This window comes from Narcine bancroftii, chromosome 10 (genome assembly GCF_036971445.1).
Source record: "Narcine bancroftii isolate sNarBan1 chromosome 10, sNarBan1.hap1, whole genome shotgun sequence".
Classification (NCBI taxonomy): domain Eukaryota; kingdom Metazoa; phylum Chordata; class Chondrichthyes; order Torpediniformes; family Narcinidae; genus Narcine; species Narcine bancroftii.
The window spans coordinates 2,210,571-2,231,668 of record NC_091478.1 but is presented as its reverse complement, the minus strand read 5'-3'; the positions used below and the strand labels follow the sequence as shown (position 1 = coordinate 2,231,668).

Genomic DNA, 21,098 nt, shown 5'->3' with positions numbered 1-21,098 from the left:
GCCAATGGAATTGAACTGTGTAATGATCAACAAACATGCACATTTTTGACTTTATGATGGAAGGACGTAGAAGTATCAAAGATGGTTGGGCTTCGGACACACCCTGATAAATCCCTACAGACATGTTTAGGTGCTGAATGATTGAACTCGACTGTATGAGCTGGGATTCTGAATGATGGGCTGTTTTCTGATGCCTATATAGGATATTTTCCCAGGGTGCCTTAGCTAAATATTGTTTTCATGTAAAGGACAGTCACTCTCACCTTACTTTTGGCTAGGTTCTGATGCGTAGGTTATTGGTGAGTGAGTGCTGCTTAATGTCAATGACAATGAGAAATCCCATCATTACTGATGATACAGATGGACTGATTGGGCTGGAAATAGTTGCTTGTGAACTTGTGATCTTCTGAATCTGAGTTGAAACTGCCCCCATTGAGCCAAGGCTGACACCTTTTACTAGGTGTCCCTGCATTCGGAACAGCCCATTTCAAATTCCTTCACTTTTGCCAGCCACTCTAGGCTGCTGCAGCACATGGTGAAAAGCAGCATTGGCCAATACTCCCTGCAATCAGTTTCATTAAGAGCTTGGAATAACCAAATGCACAATCATTAGGGAGAAATGAGAGTTTACAGGCACAGTGAAATCTGAGTGGAAATTTGCACAAATCCTTAATGGTGTCAAGATAGGTTGAGGGGCAAGTGAAGAGGGAACAGACAATAGTTACAAGAGAGGTTCCAGGGATGAAAAAAGGCTGAAGAAGCTGAAGCTAAAAACAATTTCCTGGGGGAACTCAGAGGGTCGAGCAACTTCAGTAGGAGAAAAAAGACTTGTCAACATTTTGGACTGGAACTCTTCATCAAGATCTTGCCAATGTTTTCGGCTTCATACCAACAAGCACCTGGTGTGTGCATGTTCATGGCAATTCAATCTTTCTCCTGCTCTGAGTTTGGGGTTGACTAAAACTTTGCGAAGTACCATAGGTTCGCTCTCCTCATAAAGAACTGCTTCCGTGGCTCTATTGCACATTATTAGAGGCATCAACACTTTTGAGCCGGATATATTTTATATAATGCCTTTTCTGATCATTTTAAGTCTCCCAACTTTCTTTGGGTTTGTCTCGATCCTCCTCACTGTTCACTTTACTTGCAACTGAACATTTTGCAAGTTTTCATTACTCCCTTTTGCCTTTACATCAGGATTTCAATTCTCAGATTATATTTATTCATATTAAATTAAGATAAAGTTGTCTCATCAGTGTTGCACTGAAAATTTGTAACCTATTTGTATATACAATACTGTCACATAGAAGTTATAAAAAAGAAACAGGAAGCAATAATGGTAGGAATAAATGAATCTTTAAAAGGATTCAATTAAAACCATTATTCTAGATATCATGCAGAAAATGGCAGTTATAGGTACTTTACTGAAAAAATAAACTAATTATTCCAACAAGGAACAACACTGCAAAACACAATAACCTTAGCATGTGCTCACTTGATAATTGCAAGATTATTGGAAAAACTGACAGTACAAGAAAAATTAATCTCATCTCTTTTTAAATATCAACAAATAGGGTTAATTTAGAGAAGAGAGGAAATGAGAATGGAATGAGGAAAACATAATTTTGAAGCCATGAGGGTAAAACAAAACCTAGCCTGAGGGAGGTCATTGAACTTCTTGAAAGCACTTTTTAACAGTAGAGAAGAGTTTCAGTTGAAGGGGAAGGAGATATTGAATAAGGAATATTGAAGGTCAGGATGATTGTGATAATCACTGAGATGAAAAATCAAGAAAGCAAATGAAACATACATTTTAGTCAATCCAATGAAGGAACACGTTTATACCAGAGTGTAGTGCTCCGACAGAACCTGAGATTATAGTAATGGTTGTTAGACTGGATGATGTGACAGGTGTGAAGTCAGCATTTGGGAATACTGAGATTAATGAAAGTCAGGAGGCTGGACTAACCACAACCGTACTTTGCAGCAATTTGAGAAGAGTAAACAGCTGTGAATATGACAATCGTGAGCAATGGAAGATTTTCACAAATCCAAATCCAACCATGTCACAAACAGAAATGGTTTTGAATGATTTGGAAAGCATCTCAAGTCATCTTAAGCAACATTCTTTCTGAGACCCGTGATTTTTCAGGAATTTCTTTCAAAAATTGAGGAACAGGAGAATTGATTAAAAATACCGTAGATGCAAGTGATCAGTGGTTTTATTTTTAATTTTATCCTGATTAATGTTGAATCTGTGTTCAGATAATGACTCTAGGTTTTCAAAGAAAACCTGCAAAATAAAATATAACTGCAGTTTCAAGATCATAATGTCCTGTGGTAATTTTAGTTTAACAATGAATGAAGAATTGGCATTCTTGACATAACGTCATCACAGGCCTAATAATGTTATTGAATTTACAACTGCAGTTCCATGAATAATTGTACATTACATGGAACATACATTTTTAATAGACTGAACATATAAAATGTATGCATGTTAAAAATGAAAAGAGGATGCTCATTTTGATATGTATAAGAAAACTTTAAGAATCAATATCATTGCAGATGAAACAAAGGGGGAAAGGATTGTTTAATTTCCCAATGTGGAGATACACAGAACAATACAGCACAGTACAGGGCCTTTGGCCCTCAATGTTGTGTTGAGCCATATATTCCTTTCTAAAAAAAAGTACTAAATCCTCCCTATCTCATAACCTTTGTTTTTCTTTCATCCATGTATCTAAGAGTTTCTTAAATGCACCCAATGTTTCAGCCTCCACCACCAACCCCAGCAAGGCATTCCAGGCACCCATAACTCTGTATAAAAAAAACCCCTTATGTCTCCCCTAAACTTCCCTCCCTTAACTTTGTACAGATATCCACTGGTGTTTCCTGATTCTGCCTTGGGAAATGGGTGCTGGCTGTCCACCCTATCTATGTCTCTCATAATCTTATAAATCTCTATCAGATCCTTCTATGCTCCAAAAAGAAAAGTCTCAGCTCTGTTAACCCTGCCTCATAGGACGTTTCCCAATCCAGACAATATCCTGGTAAATCTCCTCTGCACCCTCTCCAGAGCTTCCACATCCTTCTAGACTGAACACAATACTCTACGTGTGGTCTTACCAAAGTTTTGCAGAGTTGCAACGTGACCTTTCTGCTCCTGAACTCAATTCCCCTGTTAATGAATCCCAGCATCCCCTAGGCCTTCTTAACTATCCTATCAACCTGTGCGGCGATCTTGAAGGATGTATGGATTTGCAGCCCAAGGTCCCTCTGTTCATCCACACTCTTAAGTAATTGACCATTAACCCTGTACTCAGCCTTCTGGTTTGTCCTTCCAAAATGCATTACTTCACACTTAAACTGGATTGAACTCCATGTGCAACTTTTCCGCCCAACTCTGCATCTTGTCTAATCCATCCACAACTCCTCCAATCTTTGTGTCATCCACATACTTACTGACCCATCCTTCCACCTCTTCATCCAGATCATTATAAAAATCACAAGGAGCAGGGGTCCCAGAACAGATCTCTCGACAAGTCACCAACCTCCATGCAGTATACTTTCCTTCTACTACTACTCTCTGCTTTCTTCCTTTAAGACAATTTTTTATGTACACAGCCAAGATTCCACTGATCCCGGGCCTTATAACTTTCTGGATGAGTTTCTCATGGGGGACCTTGTCAAATGCCTTACTAAAATCCACGAAGACCAATGTTTTCCCTTTGTGTCTTGGCAGCATATCTGTATGAGATGCATTATCCATTAGCATTTTAGTTCCAGTTTTCCCAGCCAATTAGAGCAAACAGGATGATAATGTGCATTAATTTTAATGCATATTAGAAGCAATAGATAAAACATAGAGTTGCTGATGGTGTAGAAATGAAGAGGAGGGAAGATTCTGGATCTCCATCCTGTATTCTGACTCAGCATTTCCAGTTATTCGGCCAACAATGTTGGTGCCGTCAGAGAATTTATAGATTATGTCAGAGACAAAGTTGGCCAGACAGGCATGAGTGTACAGGGAAGAGGGCAGGAGCTAAGCACAGTCTTGGGGTGCCCCTGTGTTGCTGGTCAGCCGGAAGGTGGCAGAGCTTGGTGGAATTCCAAATCTTTGTTGTATTGGCAGATCATAGTGAGGAGGTATGATTGGCAGATCTCCTAAATATGCTGACACAGTCTCCAAGCTCAATATGTGTATGGCAACTTTGCATGCCCTGAGCACCAGTAGTTCCAGGTGGAATACAAAGCATGAGTACATACTATTTCCAGAATTTTGACTGACACACAACCCACAGTAATGCCATGTCTTTTCTTGTATATCTCATTTTTCAATGAAAAATGGATCTCGTAACACAAATTTGTGGCATTCCACAATTTCATTTCTAGCCACATGTTTGTATTGTATGGTAAGTGAACTTGCAACTTGTGTGGAATGGGAAAAGCATGGACTTTTTCATTGTAGAATACCTTGACTAAGTGGAACAAGGTAAGACTTGAGTTTTTGGCATCGAGATGTGAAAAGCTGTAATATCTTCAGCCTTTGTAGCCACAATAGAAGCTGAGAGCTGTGATCACTTTTGGAATCAGACATAGGGCTTGTCAATTGGGTCCAACAGGCAGCATGTTCAGAGATGGGCTGATGTAGCAAATAACATGGTCAACATCTTGTACTACCAGGTGTCCTGCAGAGTATGTTGTGTCCAGTGATATATCCTAATTATGGGCTACAAACATGCACCAACAATCAGGAAAGTGGACACCATTAACTTGTTCAGAGAAACTGTTTTAGCAACGGTCGTAGACTTGGCTGCAAGAAGATTTAGAAGCCATTCACACACCAGAGTTTATAAACCTCACCCAAGCAGTTAGCAAGCAGACAATTGCATGCAATGATGAAAAGCTGCAGGATGAATGAGCAAGCTGCAGGAAACAGCAAGCTGATGGTTACAATGATGTTTGAGGAATGAAAAAAAGATTGAAAATTTGTAAAGCATCACAACAATAAATGGAAAGCATATTTCATGCACCAGAGAGGAAATGTGGCTGACAATTTTCTTTTGTTTTGAAGTAGAAACCTTCAATCGGAAATGAACTCAAAAGTTGAAGCTTGAAATTTCATTATGAAAGATAGAAACAAATATCAGCAGAAGAGGTTTCAAATAATAGTTTCTAACAATGTGAGGAGATGTAAGAACAAGGAAGAATATCTTCTCCATATCTATCCTATCAAAATCCCTGACAAACTTGCCTGTATCATCGCACAGAGTCAGCAGGGTTTTGTGAAGGGGAAATCATGTCTGATGAATCTAATAGTTTTTTGAGGGTGTAACCAGTAGAGTGGAGAGGGGAGAACCAGTGGATGTGGTATATCTGGACTTTAGTAAGGCGTTTGATAAGGTTCCGCACAAAAGACTAACGTATAAACTTAAAGAGCACGGTATAGGAGGTATGGTATTAAGGTGGATAGAGAATTGGTTGAGGGACAGGAAACAGAGAGTAGGATTAAATGGGTTCTTTTCAGAATGGCAGCCAGTGACTAGCAGGGTTCAGTTTACGATATATATCAACGACTTAGATGTGGGAATAGATAGCAGTATCTCGAAATTTGCAGACAATACGAAGTTGGGTGGCAGGGTTAGCTGTGTGGAGGATGCTAGGAGAGTGCAGAGTGATTTGGACAAGTTAAGCGAGTGGGGCCAGGACGTGGCAGATGCAGTATAATGTGGATAAATGCGAGGTTATTCACTTTGGAGGTAAGAACAGGAAAGAGGATTATTATTTAAATACTATCAGTTTAGGAAAAGGGGAGATGCAGCGAGACTTGGGTGTTGCTGTGCATCATTTGTTGAAAGTGGGCATGCAGGTGCAGCAGGTGGTGAAGGGGCCGAATGGTATGTTGGTGTTCATAGCGAGAGGATTTGAGTCCAGGAGTAGGGAGATCATGCTGCAGCTGTTACAGGGCCTTGGTGAGACCACACCTGGAGTAATGCATGCAGTTTTGGTTGCCTTATCTGAGGAAGAATATCCTTGCCTTGGAGGGGGGTGCAGAGAAGGTTCACTAGGCTGATACTGGGGATGGAGGGACTCGCAAATGAAGAAAGGTTGGATAGACTAGGCTTGTATTCTCTGGAATTTAGAAAATTGAGGGGGGATCTTATAGAAACTTATAAAATTCTTAAGGGTTTAGACAGGCTAGACACAGGAAGGTTGTTTCCAATGCTGGGAAAAACCAGAACCAGGGGCCATAGTTTAAGGATAAGGGGGAAGTTTTTTAGGACTGAGATAAGGAAAAATTTCTTCTCTCAGAGAGTGGTATATGTGTGTGGAATTCTTTGCCACAGGAAGTAGTTGAGGCTGGTTCCCTGTCAATATTTAAGTGTAGGTTAGATTTGGCCCTTAAGGCCAAGGGGATTAGGGGGTACGGGGAGAAAGCAGGAACCGGATACTGATCAGCCATGATCATAATGAATGGCGGTGTAGGCTTGAAGGGCCAAATGGCTGACTCCTACACCTATTTTCTATGTTTCTATGTTTCAATTAAGTTATTGCTCATTCCTTTAAATTCCACTGGATATATGCCCATCTTTTTCAACCTCCACTCATAAAATTAATTAATTCAAGTAATAGTTTAGTAAATGATCTCTGAAGTGCTTTCCACGCACTAACATTATTCCATAAATAAGGAGACAAGAATATGAACAGCACTGGGTTTCATAAGGAACAGGGAAGTTGATGGGAGAACAAAGAGAATGCAGAAAAGCAAACAGATTGGACTCTTCCTGTTGAATCCTAATATAATTGTTTATTGCAGTTATCCATCGGAGTTGTTAGATGTTTGTGCTAAAGTTATGAAAACTAGACTAAAGAGGAAGCAGGAAGCAATATGCAAATAAGTGTGTGTTTTTATGATCTTAGCATTCCATGTGGTAAGACTTTGATATAATGTACTATTCACAGCAGAATGAAAATTCTTTGGTAGAGTATAAATAAGCTTATCCTATTTCCCTTCTTACAGTGGATTGCATAGAGATGTGATATCGAGTTTCACCTTCAAGTTCTTTAACCTTTTACACAGTTGCCATATCAAAGAATCCCCTACCCCAATTTTCACCTCCTCTTATGCGACCTCTAAAGGTGACAAATATAAGCAACAACTTACCAAACTTCTGAACTATTTCCTAATAACATTAAATCAGAATAATATAAGCATTACACTATTATACCCAAAAGTTATGAATGGAATTATTAAATCTTTTGAATTAAAAACAAATGTTCTATATTCCATCCTGCAAGGTTATTTCAAAAGTTCACCTCTATAATAACTGTCCAAGCATGAATGAAATAATCCTTCATTTTTCTTTTGCAGATGGCCTCGAACGCTGGCAGGTATAACAGCATATTATGCCTGTATTCATTACCCATTTGTATCTGCACCTTATTATGAAGACCATCAACAGGGCAAAGCCTGGCGGAAATGTGACAGGACTGGCCAATGGACAAAAGGGAATTATAGTCAGTGTGCTTATGCAAATGAAATTACACGAGTGCTTCATAGATTCAGCCAGGTAAGAACTTATTGCATGGCCACATAACATTCAGAAAAATGCTTTGATTGAATTAGGTGGTACAGCATATTTTAAAGACTTGAGTTCCCAATTATGAATATCTATATTTTAACATGGCTTTTGACAAGGTCTCACATAAACAGGCCTTGGGAGAATGATAAATTGGTCCCAAAATTGGTCGAGTGACCAATTCACAGATTTTTTTTGTTAGTGGAAGGGTACCTGGTTCATTCTTCTTTGTTATGTGTTCATAATTTTGACCTTAATGTAGGGAGCATGATTAACAAAAGTGTGGAGATGATACAAAAACTGCCCATGCTGTTGATAATGAGGAGGAAAGCTTTAGATTGCAGGAAGATAAAGAAGATCTGGTCAGTTGGACAAAAAAATGGCAAGTGGAATTTAATCCAGAGAAGCGTTAAGTTATGCATTTGGTAAAGTGCACCATGGTCAGAATATAAATAAAATAAAAAACTTGGAAAAGGAAATTTCAGTAAATGGAAGGGCACTGAATGACACAGAAGCCCCTTTCAGACTTGTAAATGATCCCAGGAATTAACCGCTAATGGCCTTTAAAGGGTCTAGTATGAAAGCAAAATCAGCTCAACACCACCATCAGATGACATCATCTCATATCGGGGATTGACAGCCTCAACCCCTAGTACAATTCCCGGTGTCTCCAGATGCCGGAGTTACAATCAGATGTGTGAAATGGGTAATTGCATTATGAGATTGAAATGACCCATGTTTTTGTGTGAGTGCAGGAACATGAAGAAAGAAAAGATTAAAATGAAGGTATAAACTTTGCCATGGAAAGGTTGCAGTGGGGGAAAGAGAGAGAGAGAATAAATAAATAGCAATAGCAGACAATTTTTAAACAGTATGGGAAAATTAGTAGCGCTATAGCGCACAATTTATAAAGACCATGGGAAAAGATGATGGCGGACCTGACTTCCTCGAATGTCATGTGGCAGAGAAACCCCTCCATGATTGCTCTGTGCATCCATGGTATTCTGGGAGGTCAGGTCCGCCATTGCTTTTACCCCATAGTATTTATAAATTATATGCTATAGTGCTACCAACTTTCCCACATTATATAAATTGTGCATTATAGTGTTACCAACTTTCCCACCCTGTTTAAAAATTGTTTGCTATTACTATTTATTGCTCGCACTTCCCCACAGTCCCTTATCAAGGTTTATATAGGATGGCACAACAACAACAGGGGCTGAAGGGCTCATTCTGTGCTGTACATAAAGCTTAATTATGTTATAATTAGGCATGATTCATTTTGTTCAAATATTAGATCATAATTCATCGATCAAGATTTAGCGCAGGTCCACCATCGCTCGAAGTGTCATGATGTCATTGGTAGAAGGTAGAACAGTCCTAACCCCAGGGATGGCTTCTTGCAAGTATAAAAGCGTTCAGTGTCCCAGTTAGAAATGGTCAAGTGTGAAAAGCCAAATCCCCATTCCTATCCCAGTACACTAAACAGCCAATTTACAGGGGTGCAAGTATGAAAGGGGCTAAAGAGTTCTTAGAGCATATATGCAAAAATTCTTAAAGTTGACGTGATAGCTCTTGAAAGTGATTAAAAAAGCAAACAAAATCTTATGGGGTGAGGCAAGAATTATAAGAACCAAAAGTTTGCACTAGAACTTTAAACAACTCATGTTGGGCCAGAACTTAACTACTTCCAGCACATCCACCAGTCACCACCTTCCAGGAAGGATGTCATGGTACTGAAGAAGGAAGTAAAGGTCATTTACAATGATATTGCAGGTATTGGAAAAGTTTAACTGTGACAAAAGATTGGATAGGCTGGGATAGTTTTCTCTGGAACTGAAGAGAGACTTAATAGGTATAAAATAATGAGGAACCTAAATAGATGGGTGGTAGATATTTAGGGAAGAACACAAAAGTGCTGGAGAACTCACCAAGTTTTGCAGCATTCATAGGAAAAAAAGAGGAAGTTAACATTTCAGGTCTAGGCCCTTCATCAAAGGTACTGAAAATTAGGCAGATGTCTGAATAAAAAGTTGGAGGAAGGGGGAAAGGAGCACAGGCGAGCAGATAAGAGGTGTGTACAGGTTGGGGGGAGGGTAGAACAGAAAGAAGCTAAGAAGTGATCGAAGGCTAAGAAAGATAGCTCTCACAGAGAAAAAAGAAGGGACATGGGTGGGGAGCCGTAGTATAGAAGGATGAGAGAAAGAGAGAGACTGAGGAGGGGTTAACAGAAATAATAGGCCAATATTGATGCAGTCTGGTTGGAGACTGCCAAGGCAGAATATAAGTATTGTTCCTCGAGGAACTCACTTTCAATAATTGCTTCTTTTGTTTATCCCACATTCTCCAAATCAAAGGTGTAGCTCTGGGTTCTTATATGAATCCCAGCTATACCTGTCTTTTCATTGGATATGTGGAGCAATTCATGCTGTAGACCTACACAAGCAAGTTTCTTCAACTCTTCTCTGTTGCATTGATGACTACATTGGTGCAGCCTCCTGCACCATGATGTGCCCATCAATTTCATCCACTTTGCTGTCAATTTCTACCCTGACCTCAAATTCATTTGGTGTATCTCTGGCAACTCTCTCCCCTTTCCCTCTCTCACTGTCTTTTCGGGAGGTAAACTATCTTCAGATATCTTCTACAAACCCACTAATTTCATACTTGACTACAATTCTTCCCAACCTGTCTCCTGTCAGTAAGATTATGTTCCATCAAAATAAGTACTCAATATCATATAACCATTTACAGCACAGTCCATGCTGAACATCTTCTCTCACCTTGTCCCACTGACCCACATTCAGCTATAATCCTCCACACCTCTCCCGTCCATATACCTATCCAACTTTTCCTTGAATATTAACATCAATCTCGCTTCTACCACCTCTGCTGGAAGTTCATTCCACTGTCATGAGTAAGGAAACGGCTTTGGTACGTCTCAAAGGCAAGGACTCTGAACACAGTTTTGATGTAGGGAAGGATTTTATTTACAGAAGGCAACTGATGCAGAGCACACACACACGCACACGCACGCACACGCACACGCACGCACGCACACGCACACGCACGCACACGCACGCACACGCACGCACACGCACGCACACGCACAATGAACTGGAACATACAATGATCAGGGAAAAATCACTACGATGCCCCCCCCCCCTCGACTCCATGCAGACACGGCTCTATGCTACAAGGGACACTAATTAAACGCTCCCAACCCTTTTAACAGTGCACACCTTACCAACAGTTTCTCCAGCGCCCTTCCACATTTCTAGGCCTGGAGTGAAGCTGGATGGTCCAAAGCTGGCAAAAGAGAGAGAACAAAGAGCACATGACACCTTTATAGTGCTGGAGGAACAATCCCACATCATTTACTGGGGGCCAATAGCTCAGTGGGAGAGGGTTAATCTAATTACAACAGACAATGGCCCAGGCCAAGTACAGGCAGGCTGGAGAGTGGAGTCCAGGTAATTTACATATGACCAACAGCAAGGTGAGCACTAATGGGTGGGGCAGAACCAAACCTTGATTGGTAGCTGGTGTGTCCTCCGACTAGGTAGGGGGCAGTGCTGACGCAAGACAGCCACAACCCTTCCCAATACAAACACCCCCACCACCCTCTGTGTGGAAAAAATTCCCCCTCATATTTCCCCTAAACTTTTCCCCTTTTACTCTCAATCCATGCCCTCTTGTTTGAATCTCCCCCACTCTCAATGGAAAAAGCCTGTCTACATTTACTCTATCTTTCCCCCTTATCATTTTGAATACCTCTATCAAATCACCTCTCAATCTTCTACAGTCCAGGGAATAAAGTCCCAGCCTGTTCAACCTTTCCCTGTAATTCAAACTCTGAAATCCCAGCAACATTCTTGTAAACCTCCTTTGCTCTCTCTCTATTCTGTTTATATCCTTCCTTTAACTGCTTACAGTATTCCAAATTTGGCCTCACCAATGTCATACAATCTCAACATAGCATCCCAACTCCTATGTTCTACACTCTGATTTATGAAAGCCAACATACTAAATGCCTTCTTCAACAGCCTATCCACATGTGATTAAACTTTCAGGGAATTATGTACCATGACTCTTAAATTCCTTTGTTCCACTGCACTCCTCAATTCTCTACCATTTAACGAGTTTGTCCTATTTTGATTAGTCCTACCAAAATTTGCACCTCACATTTATCAATATTAAACTCCATCTGCCATCGTTCAGCCCACACTTCTAACTGTTCTATATCACCCTGTAAGCTTTGATAATCTTCCTCACTGTCCAGAACACAGCCAAACTTTGAATCATCTGCAAATTTACTAATCCAATTTGCCACCCTATCATCTAGATCGTTAAAATTTATAACAAACAACAATGGACCCAGTACCGATCCCTGAGGCACTCCACTCATCACCGGCCTCCAATTCGACAAACAATTTTCCACCACTACTCTCTGGCATCTCCATTTCACTACTTCATCATTAATAGCTAATACTTCCACCTCCCTTACTAACCTCTAATGCGGAACCCTGTCAAAAGCCTTACTAAAGTTGGGGGGCGTGGCAAGATGGCGTAAGGAACAGACGTGCCTTCCAGTCCTCTCCTGACTCTAACTTATTGTTTTGTCTTTAAGTGCCCGTTAAAACGTTTTTAAAAAGTTTATAAATAGTATGAGGTGTTGAATTAATACCTAATGATACATTTGTTAAAAAAAAGTAAAAGGAAACATCAACAGATTGTTAAAAAATTATATTTTCCGAAATTATCTGAGCCTGCTTGTTTACAAAAAGCCACGACTCAGCGTGAAATGGATCCAGGAAAACAAGCGAAGAATTCGGCCTTGGAGCTCCGTTCTGATTCCGTAAGTCTTTCTGAAGGTCGTTTTCAGCTGCCTTTAGAACAAAGGGCTGGCCGGATGCCAGTATTTCAAACAATGTCTACTGAGACTTTGATTCCACAAGAACAGCAGAATCCCACCATGTCTGGATCTACTGATGTTGATATACTTTTCAAGAGTCTTGAACATAAGATATTTTCTTCAATGATGCATTTAGGTGATTCTATGAATAATCTTACTTCTAAGATTAATGCAATGGTGGATGTCAATACTCAACAGATGGCTGATTATGGAGCTTTTAAAGTTGAAACTATTGAAAGACTTGAGATGTGTGATCAAGGATTATCTGATGTACAAGATCAATTGCAAGATGTGAATAAAACAATTGAAACGTTACAGATTCAGAATAAAAATTTAGCAAAGAAGGTTGATTATTTGGAGAACCAATCCAGATGGAATAATGTGAAAATTGTCGACTTGCCAGAAGGCATAAAAGGGCCAGATCCAAGAAAATTTTTCACTGAATGGATTCCACAAATGTTGGGACAAGATAAGTTTTCTGAAGGTTTAATATTGGAACGGGCTCATAGAGCTTTAAGAAGGAAACCTTTTTCAGGACAGAATCCAAGACCTGTTCTGGTTCGCTGTTTAAATTACTGTGATAGAGAGACTATTTTACGTATGGCTATTAGAAATGCACAGCAAAACAAATCTCCTTTGATGGTTCAGAGTAATCGTGTTTTCTTCTATCCGGATTGAGTCAGGAAATTATGTTTCAACGACGTGAATTTAATTCTGTGAAAGAATTATTGTGGAAAAAAGGATATAAGGCAACATTTAGATACCCTGCGGTACTGAAGATTTTTCAGGATGGATATCAACCAAAGTTCTTTGATAATCCTAAAGAAGCTATGGATTTTGCTCAGTCTTTACCAATTACGCAATTCCAGGAATGATGTAGTCCTCCACGGTCTCCAAAGAGGGCAGAGCTGCAAGAAGGGAATTTGATTTCTGGAAGAAATGGAAGAAACGGTGGTCGCAATGGCAAAGGAAACTCATTTAATAAATAAGGAACATTTGAAACTCAAACGTGAATGGGTTGGGCACGTTTTTTATTCTTCGTTTAATTCTAAGGCAAAAGGTGTGGCAATTTTGGTACATGAGAATCTACCATTTTAGTTACAGAGTGAAGAGAAAAATGGTGGAAGATTATTAAAATTAAATTGTACAATCTTTAATGAGGCATGGACTTTGCTTGATGTTTATGCTCCTAATGTTGAGGATACAGCTTTTGTTGTGGATATGTCTTTATTACTTGGACAATCGAACTCTAATGTGATGTTGGGGGAGATTTGAATGTGGTGTTGGAGCCTTTATTGGATAAGTACTCAAGAAGTCTAAGATGGCAATCCAAGTGATTAATATGATGGCAGATTTGAATTTAATTGATATTTGGAAGAGTTAATCCTACAGAGAAAGATTTTTCTTTTTATTCCTCGCAACATAATTCTTTTTCTAGAATTGATTATTTTTTAATATCAGCACATTTGCAGGATAGGGTTACATCTGTGGAGTATAAGGCTAGATTTGTTTCGGATCATTCATTATTATTATTAGAATATTTGAGTTCACAAGATGTTCAGAAAGCTTCAAGATGGAGATTTAATATTATGCTATTACGATGCGAATTTAATTCTGTGAAAGAACGTTTGTGGAAAAAAAGACATAGGGCAACATTCAGGTATTCTGCGGTACTGAAGATTTTTTAGGATGGAAATTAGCCAAAGTTCTTTGACAATCCTAAAGAGGTTATGGACTTTGCTTAGTCTCTACCAATCATGCAGTTTCAGGAACGATGTAGTCCTTCAAGGTCTCCAAAGAGAGTAGAGATGTAAGGTGGGATCCAGATTTTTAAAAGAAATGGAAGCAATGGTGATCGAAGTGGTAATGTTGATTTAAAAAAATAAAACTTTTATCTTTTTTTTGAAAAGAGTTTAAATAGTTTAAATAATGATGATAGTTTAATAAAATGGGAGTTGGGAGAGAGAACTGGGTGGGCACTAGTTTCCAGAAGTCATCAGCTACCTGTGAGTTATCTCACACCCAATATTTTGGGGGAGTTACCACTTTGGGTGGTTTAAACAGGAGGAGGTAGTTGTGACCTCCGACCTGTTTTTTTTTTCTTTTTAATTTTTGGGTTAAGAAGTGAAGGTTTTTTTAATTTTTTTTTTAAATAAATAATTTTTTTTAACTCTTTGTTTTCTGATTGTAATTGAGAGGGAATTAGGAGGGTTTTTTTCTCTCTTTTTTTTCTCTTTTTTTTGGAGGGGGATTTTTTCTCTTTTTTCTTTCTTTTTTAAGAGGATGATGTCACAGAAGATAATAAGTCAAAAATTGAGGATGTTGAAATAGATGAAGAGGAAGATGAGGGGAAAGGTGATAAGAAGAGAAAGAAGAAAATTAAGTACAAATACATTGAGGGAGAAGAGTTTAATAAAATTAAGTTAATTTTGATAGAGAATTTTGAAGATGTTATAAATGAAGAATATGGAGAATTTTATAAGAGTTTGAACTTTTTTTGCTTTTTTTTCCTTTTTTTATATAAGGGGAGGAGAAGGGAATAAAACGTTTATCTGATTGTTTTTCTAAGCGATGTTTTTGTTCTCTCGGTGAATTATAAAGGAAACTTGGTATTAATGGAAATTCTGTATTTATGTATTATTAATTATGATTTTTTGTATAACAGATATGTGGTTGATATATGATTAATATTTGAACTTAGTTTTAAAGTGGATTTCATTTGTTAAATACATATATTATGTTTGATTTAAATATATGTTTAAGGGTATTATTTTAGTATTGATTTTTTTGTTGTTTGTAATTTTTTTTGTTGTTAAGTTTTATCTTTTTTTTGTAAGTGGGGTTTTATTATTTTATTTACAACATTGTTAATTAATTCTTCACTCTTTATTTTGGGGGGAGGGTTGGACTAATTTTAAATTAGATGATTAATGTTGTGTTATAATTATTAGGGGGGTTAATTTGTGTAGTTTAATGATGTAGTATTCTAATTTTTATTATCTTATTTTTTATTATTTCTTTAAATGTAATTTTTATTTTATTCATGTCATAAAATTTTAAACAAAGTTTAAAAAAAGAGCCTTACTAAAGTCCAAATAGACACCATCCACCGCTTTCCCCTCATCAACCTTTTTAGAAACCTCATTGAAAAAAATCTATAAAATTTGTTAAACATGATCTACCACGTATAAAACCATGCTGACTATTCCGAATCAATCCCTGTCTTTCTAAATAGTTGTATATACCATCTCTAAGAACTCTTTCCATTGAATTTACCCACCACCGGCGAAAGACTTACAGGTCTATAATTATCAGGTCTACTTTTAGATCCTTTTTTGAACAGCGGAATAACATAAGCCGCCCTCCAGTCCTCCAGCACTTCTCCCATGGCCAGTGACATTTTAAATATTTCTGTCAATGCCCCCCACTATTTGTTCACTAACCTCCCTCATAGTTCTAGGGAATATTTTGTGAGGACCTGGAGGTTTATCTACCTTGATCTTTTTTAATATAGCCAACACTACCTCCTGATTAATCTTTATATTATCCATGATCAACAAAAGTGAAAGTCCAATTCATTGGAGAATTTTATGAAATCGGTTGAAGCAGCTGGGAGATATTAATTTACAAGCCAGTCTGTCAGAGTACAGCCCAAGCCACAAAGGGAACTTTCCTCTGTCTCTGTCAATTGCAGAGTCTGTAGTCCTCCATGATACCATGATGGTAGTTGACTTCAGCATCATCAAATGCATTTGCATTTTAAATCCCATGACCACAGAAAGGAGAACACAGAATAAATGGGTTTGAAATAAATAAGTGCAGTTCTGACTGTCTCTTTAAGATAAAGATGGCAGTTTCAACATTGGAACACAGATTCCGAAGGCTTCATTCAAGAGAAGAAAACACTCGTGTGAAAAAATCTCTTTGAAAGACAAATCATCAAAAGAATTATGAGTTAAAGAGGCCCGAAGATTTGATGTAAAATTGCCTCATAATTATTTCTGAAGTGAAAATTTAAAACCTTCAAGCAAGACCAAAATGATGCTGAAGTTTTAAAATGGACTTTTCAGAGCTTCACACAAACACACACACACACACACACACACACACACACACACACACACACACACACACACACACACACACACACAGAAATTTTATGATATTATTGGTGTAATAAAAACTGTTATTTTGAATTTACCATGAACTGGTAAAGTTTCCCATTGCTGTTCCTTTGTTAGTGCTAACATATCTCTTTAGTCCCTACCAAAATTGAGAGGGCTGTTAGTTCATAACATACTGGACAGGTCACTGGTGTAGGTCTGTGATTGGCAGGGACAATCCTAAACAAATGCTACAATAGATTATTCAGCCCTGAATTATACTTCTGGATGATAATTTGCACAAGGAACATTGTCAATACTATTGTTTCCTTCGCCTGATATCTCCTTTTCGTTTTGTCATGATAGACATCTGACTTCAAAATTTAATACATTTTTATTCTCAAAGACAGATAAAAATCGTAAATGTGTAAGTGCGCTGGTGCTTGAATAGGTGAAACATTGAAAATATGACTACAACTGCAGTGATTAAATAGCAGAGTCAGGTGCATGGCCATTTGTGCGCATCAAAGGAATGACCCCTCCCCCAAAGAATAATAAAATATGCACTTCCGTGTATAAAGGCTTTTTTTTCATGTTTCCCATTAAAAAGTGGTTAAATTTAATTTCCTGCTTGTGACCCTATCATAATTTTAGAAATTCACAATTAAATTGAAGCTGGCTCTAAAACTTTAGATGGTTAATGTCTGTGAACATGAATGACCCTTTCTGTACTTTGAACAACTGAAAACAATGCATGTGATTTCAGATTCCACTGAATGCCACCAATGCTCTTGCCTGTGCCCAGCAGCTGATAATCTACACTGGGGACGCCACAAGCTTCACAGATATGATGGATGTCATTTTTGTGGCCAGAATGATTCAGAAACTTATCATCTTCGTGGACCGAGTCAAAGATGTAAAGTATTTTGTGAATGAATGAATTCCGAACATGTTTCACTTCATACACATGAATCTTCTTATTTATCAATTGCCTTTTAAAGTTATTGATAGAGTATGCTTCACCCGTGATTTCTGGAATAGGATTCCAGATTCTATTCTTTTCTGGTGTGATCTTTAATTTTAATATTTTTAAACTCGTTTATTGATCAGAGAAAACCATTCACTTCATATTATCCTGAAAATCTGAATCTCACATACACATGCTTGTGAAAAAAAACCTTTGGCGTCTCTAGTAAAATAGTAGCAAAACAGACAATTTAGCCTCCGCACACCTGAACTCGTCTTTCGTGAGAACATCCACACACCTGTTGTTCCATGTTGCACTAGGTCAGTAAGCACAATGTTTTGGATGGTCTTTCCTAATGAACCTACTTCTTCCTATCTTGACTACATTCTTCCTCTCTGTCCAGCTTCTTCCATCTATATCTGTCAGGCAGCATAGTTAGTGTAGCAGTTAATATAACACTATTACAGCCCCGAATCCTGCACTGTTGCTACGTTCTCCTTTTGTCTGCATGGGTTTTCCACGGGGGCTCCAGTTTCCTCTCACCATTCAAAATATACTGGGAATTGTAGGTTAATTGGGTGTAATTGGGTGGCACGGTCTTGCGGGCCGAAATGGTCCGTGCTGCATGACTAAATAAATAAATAAACAATTCTGGCACTCTCTGCTGCTTTTCACTTTCCATTTCAATGATCCACAACTGGTTCATTTTTATCATGGGTGTCCATTCCCTCCATGCTTATCTCCACCATCAGAATGCCATTTGGACCTCCTTTGAACATAGGAGATAAAAGGGCCAAATGTCCTTCCCCATAGATGAACTTGCCCACATGAAAAACAGCTTCTTCAACTCCACTCACTGCCTCCAAATCAAAATGAGAAACTCTACAAACAGTGTCTTTATCTTTGTGGAACATTGAAACATTACTTTTTTCAGTCCTACTTGAGTGTCCCCTTTTTATGATAAATTGATAGCAGTCTGACTCACACAGTGAACAGCAAATTTCCATCATGTGGTCCCTGTCCAACCTGTCACTTCTGTTTCCCAGATTCTCCACTTTCAGAGAATAGACTGGCAGTCAGTGTCCAGAACAAGTCCGCAGACCCCCACACCTCCTCTCACCAGTATTCTGAAGGGACCCCATTCCATTCTTTGTTGATGAAGGGTTCCGACCTGAAATGTCAAACACTCTTTTTCTCCCATTGATGCTGCTCGACCCACTGACTTATTACAGACATTGTTTGTTGCTCCAGATTCCAGCATCTGCATTTTCTCATGTGTCTCCTCTCCATTCTCCCTGTTGCACCATTTCCAGATGTATTAATGATTACACAACGATGAATACCTCCATTTGTCCTTAATTCCATTATTTCAATTTCATTTAATAATTTCTATAAGGACTACAGCTTTCAGGAATATTCAAATAACATCAATTAACATTTTGAATATTCTTTATTCACCTCTTCAAAAGGCTCAATCAAGTTAATCAGATATGGTTTATCATTCACAGAAACATTCTACTCAAATAACCGAAAACCTTCAATGTATTCATTCATTCACATCATCTTTAATTATGGACTCTTATAATTTGCAAACAGCTATGATAACTGATCAATACTTCCCTGATTTCCCACTCATGAATAGTGGAACCTGTCTTTTTTACTGAGTAATTGTCTTCTCAACTCAAACCTGCTGCGTTTTTCTGAATGGCTGTTTTGCTCCTTGAGATAAAATGTGTGCTAAATTTAAGATATTGTACTTTTCAAAATCCATCCATCCATCCACGAAGTACTCCAATATCAATTTTGTAATTGATGTAAAAGCTTCTTTATTAGCAATTTTATCAGAGCAGAGCATACATTAATCATTGGATTTAAAGTTCTAAACTAGACTGGAAACCAATTTAATTTTTGGGGGGGTCATTTTAGCCCCTGGCAGTTCATTGTTATCTGAGTAGAGTTAGCTTTGTTTCAACTGACTTACATTTTGAAAATTATTTCTCCATGTGAATATTCAAATTCCTGTTCCTTCATAAAACAGTACAATAACACATTTAAAATAGCTGAAACAATAATGCTTTAATCAATATATTGATTCCATTATCTACTATAATATTTCAATATAACTAAACTTTTTTCATTTTGACTATCTTAATTCCACACATTTTGAAAGCTAAGGTATTTATTTCCATTGATGTGCCATTTTAACTTGGTAGATTATCAGAATACGCAAGCTGAATCCTACCAAGATCTATAGCTTTGTTCAATGTTTCTGCAGACTTATTTGCACTTCATTCCTCATTTTTTGTATTACGAGTAGCTTCCTCAAAAAGCTGTAAATGCATTATTTTTTTTAATCATCTTGTCCTGATTTCAGTGTTTGTTTCTTTACAGTGTTCCAGATTTACTATTTCTGTGCCAGTTTTTTTTCCTAAGTGTATCTATGGAGGTGTCACATAACCAATTTTTACCCACTCTACCTCTTTAATTTCACCCAAGGTGACAAGACTGGGTCACAGGAAGCACATATTAGCTTTAAGTGAAACACTACAGTGTGCAGAAGGAGTGATTGAAGTAAAAACATAATGGTGGAGAAACTCAGCAGGTCAAGCAATATACTTTATACAGCAAAGATAAAGATATATAACCAATGTTTTGGGCACTTCATCAAGATATGAACAAAAGGTGCATGAATAAAATGGTAGGGGGTGGGGAAGGACAGGGGAAGGAGTACAGGCCCACAGAAAAGAGGTAATGGGTGAATAAGGAAAGGAGGGCACAATAGAATACAGGAGGAGGGGGCATAACTATGAATAGAGGGGGAAGGGGTTGGAGAAAAGGAGACAGAGGGATGGAGAGGAGAAGGTGATGCACCATAAATCATTCAGGAGACTATTGTGAAGAAACCAATAGGTTTTAATTTACTTGAGAACATAGCATATCTCTACTGTTTGGTTGTCCTGCACAGAGTTGCAGGGGGCTGTGGAACCGTCACCTTTATACAGGAGCCTGTGGAGAGGGGCCACAGGTATAACAGGCCAATAGGCATGCTTGACTAGATAATTATACATTACAGTGGTTCACCACGTTAACCCCTTGTTTTTAAAAAGAGTCCCACGGGGTGAAGTGGAACTTACAAAGTTACAAGTTTACAATTTGAAAGTCAAAAATTGCCTAACAGGCAGTCTGGTTGTTCACTGGGACCGTCATAGAACTGGTTGCGGCTGCAGTGCAGCAGCAGAGACCTGAACAGTCTTGTGTGCCTGTTTGTATCCATCTGTATTGTGCTGATGGGTAGGTGCTGTGCCTGGTGTACCCTCCCTCAGGGTGGAGGCAGGATACCAGAGATCGGGTGCATCATGTGTGTTCAGCGATGAGGAGGGTGTGGGGTGATTAGCAGCAGTCTCCAGGGCCCTTGAGGGAACTGTCCCTGATGGAAACAGTGTCCTCGTGTCCATCCGGATATGCCATGTATATTGGGGGTTGGCATTGGAGAGGCAGACCCTTTCAACCAATGGGTCAGCCTTGTGGTT

The 21,098-nt window shown here is 38.5% G+C and overlaps 1 protein-coding gene across 20 annotated transcripts in view; it reads left to right on the top strand.

Annotated features, from left to right (window-relative positions):
* LOC138744075 (adhesion G protein-coupled receptor A1) overlaps positions 1–21,098 on the top strand; it is a 558,919-nt gene that overhangs the window by 312,438 nt on the left and 225,383 nt on the right. For all 20 annotated transcript variants that reach the window (XM_069899580.1, XM_069899579.1, XM_069899578.1 and 17 more), the window contains 2 exons: positions 7,376–7,574; positions 17,368–17,517. In XM_069899580.1, the coding sequence (XP_069755681.1) occupies positions 7,376–7,574; positions 17,368–17,517 (349 nt within the window). The remainder of the gene's footprint in view (positions 1–7,375; positions 7,575–17,367; positions 17,518–21,098) is intronic.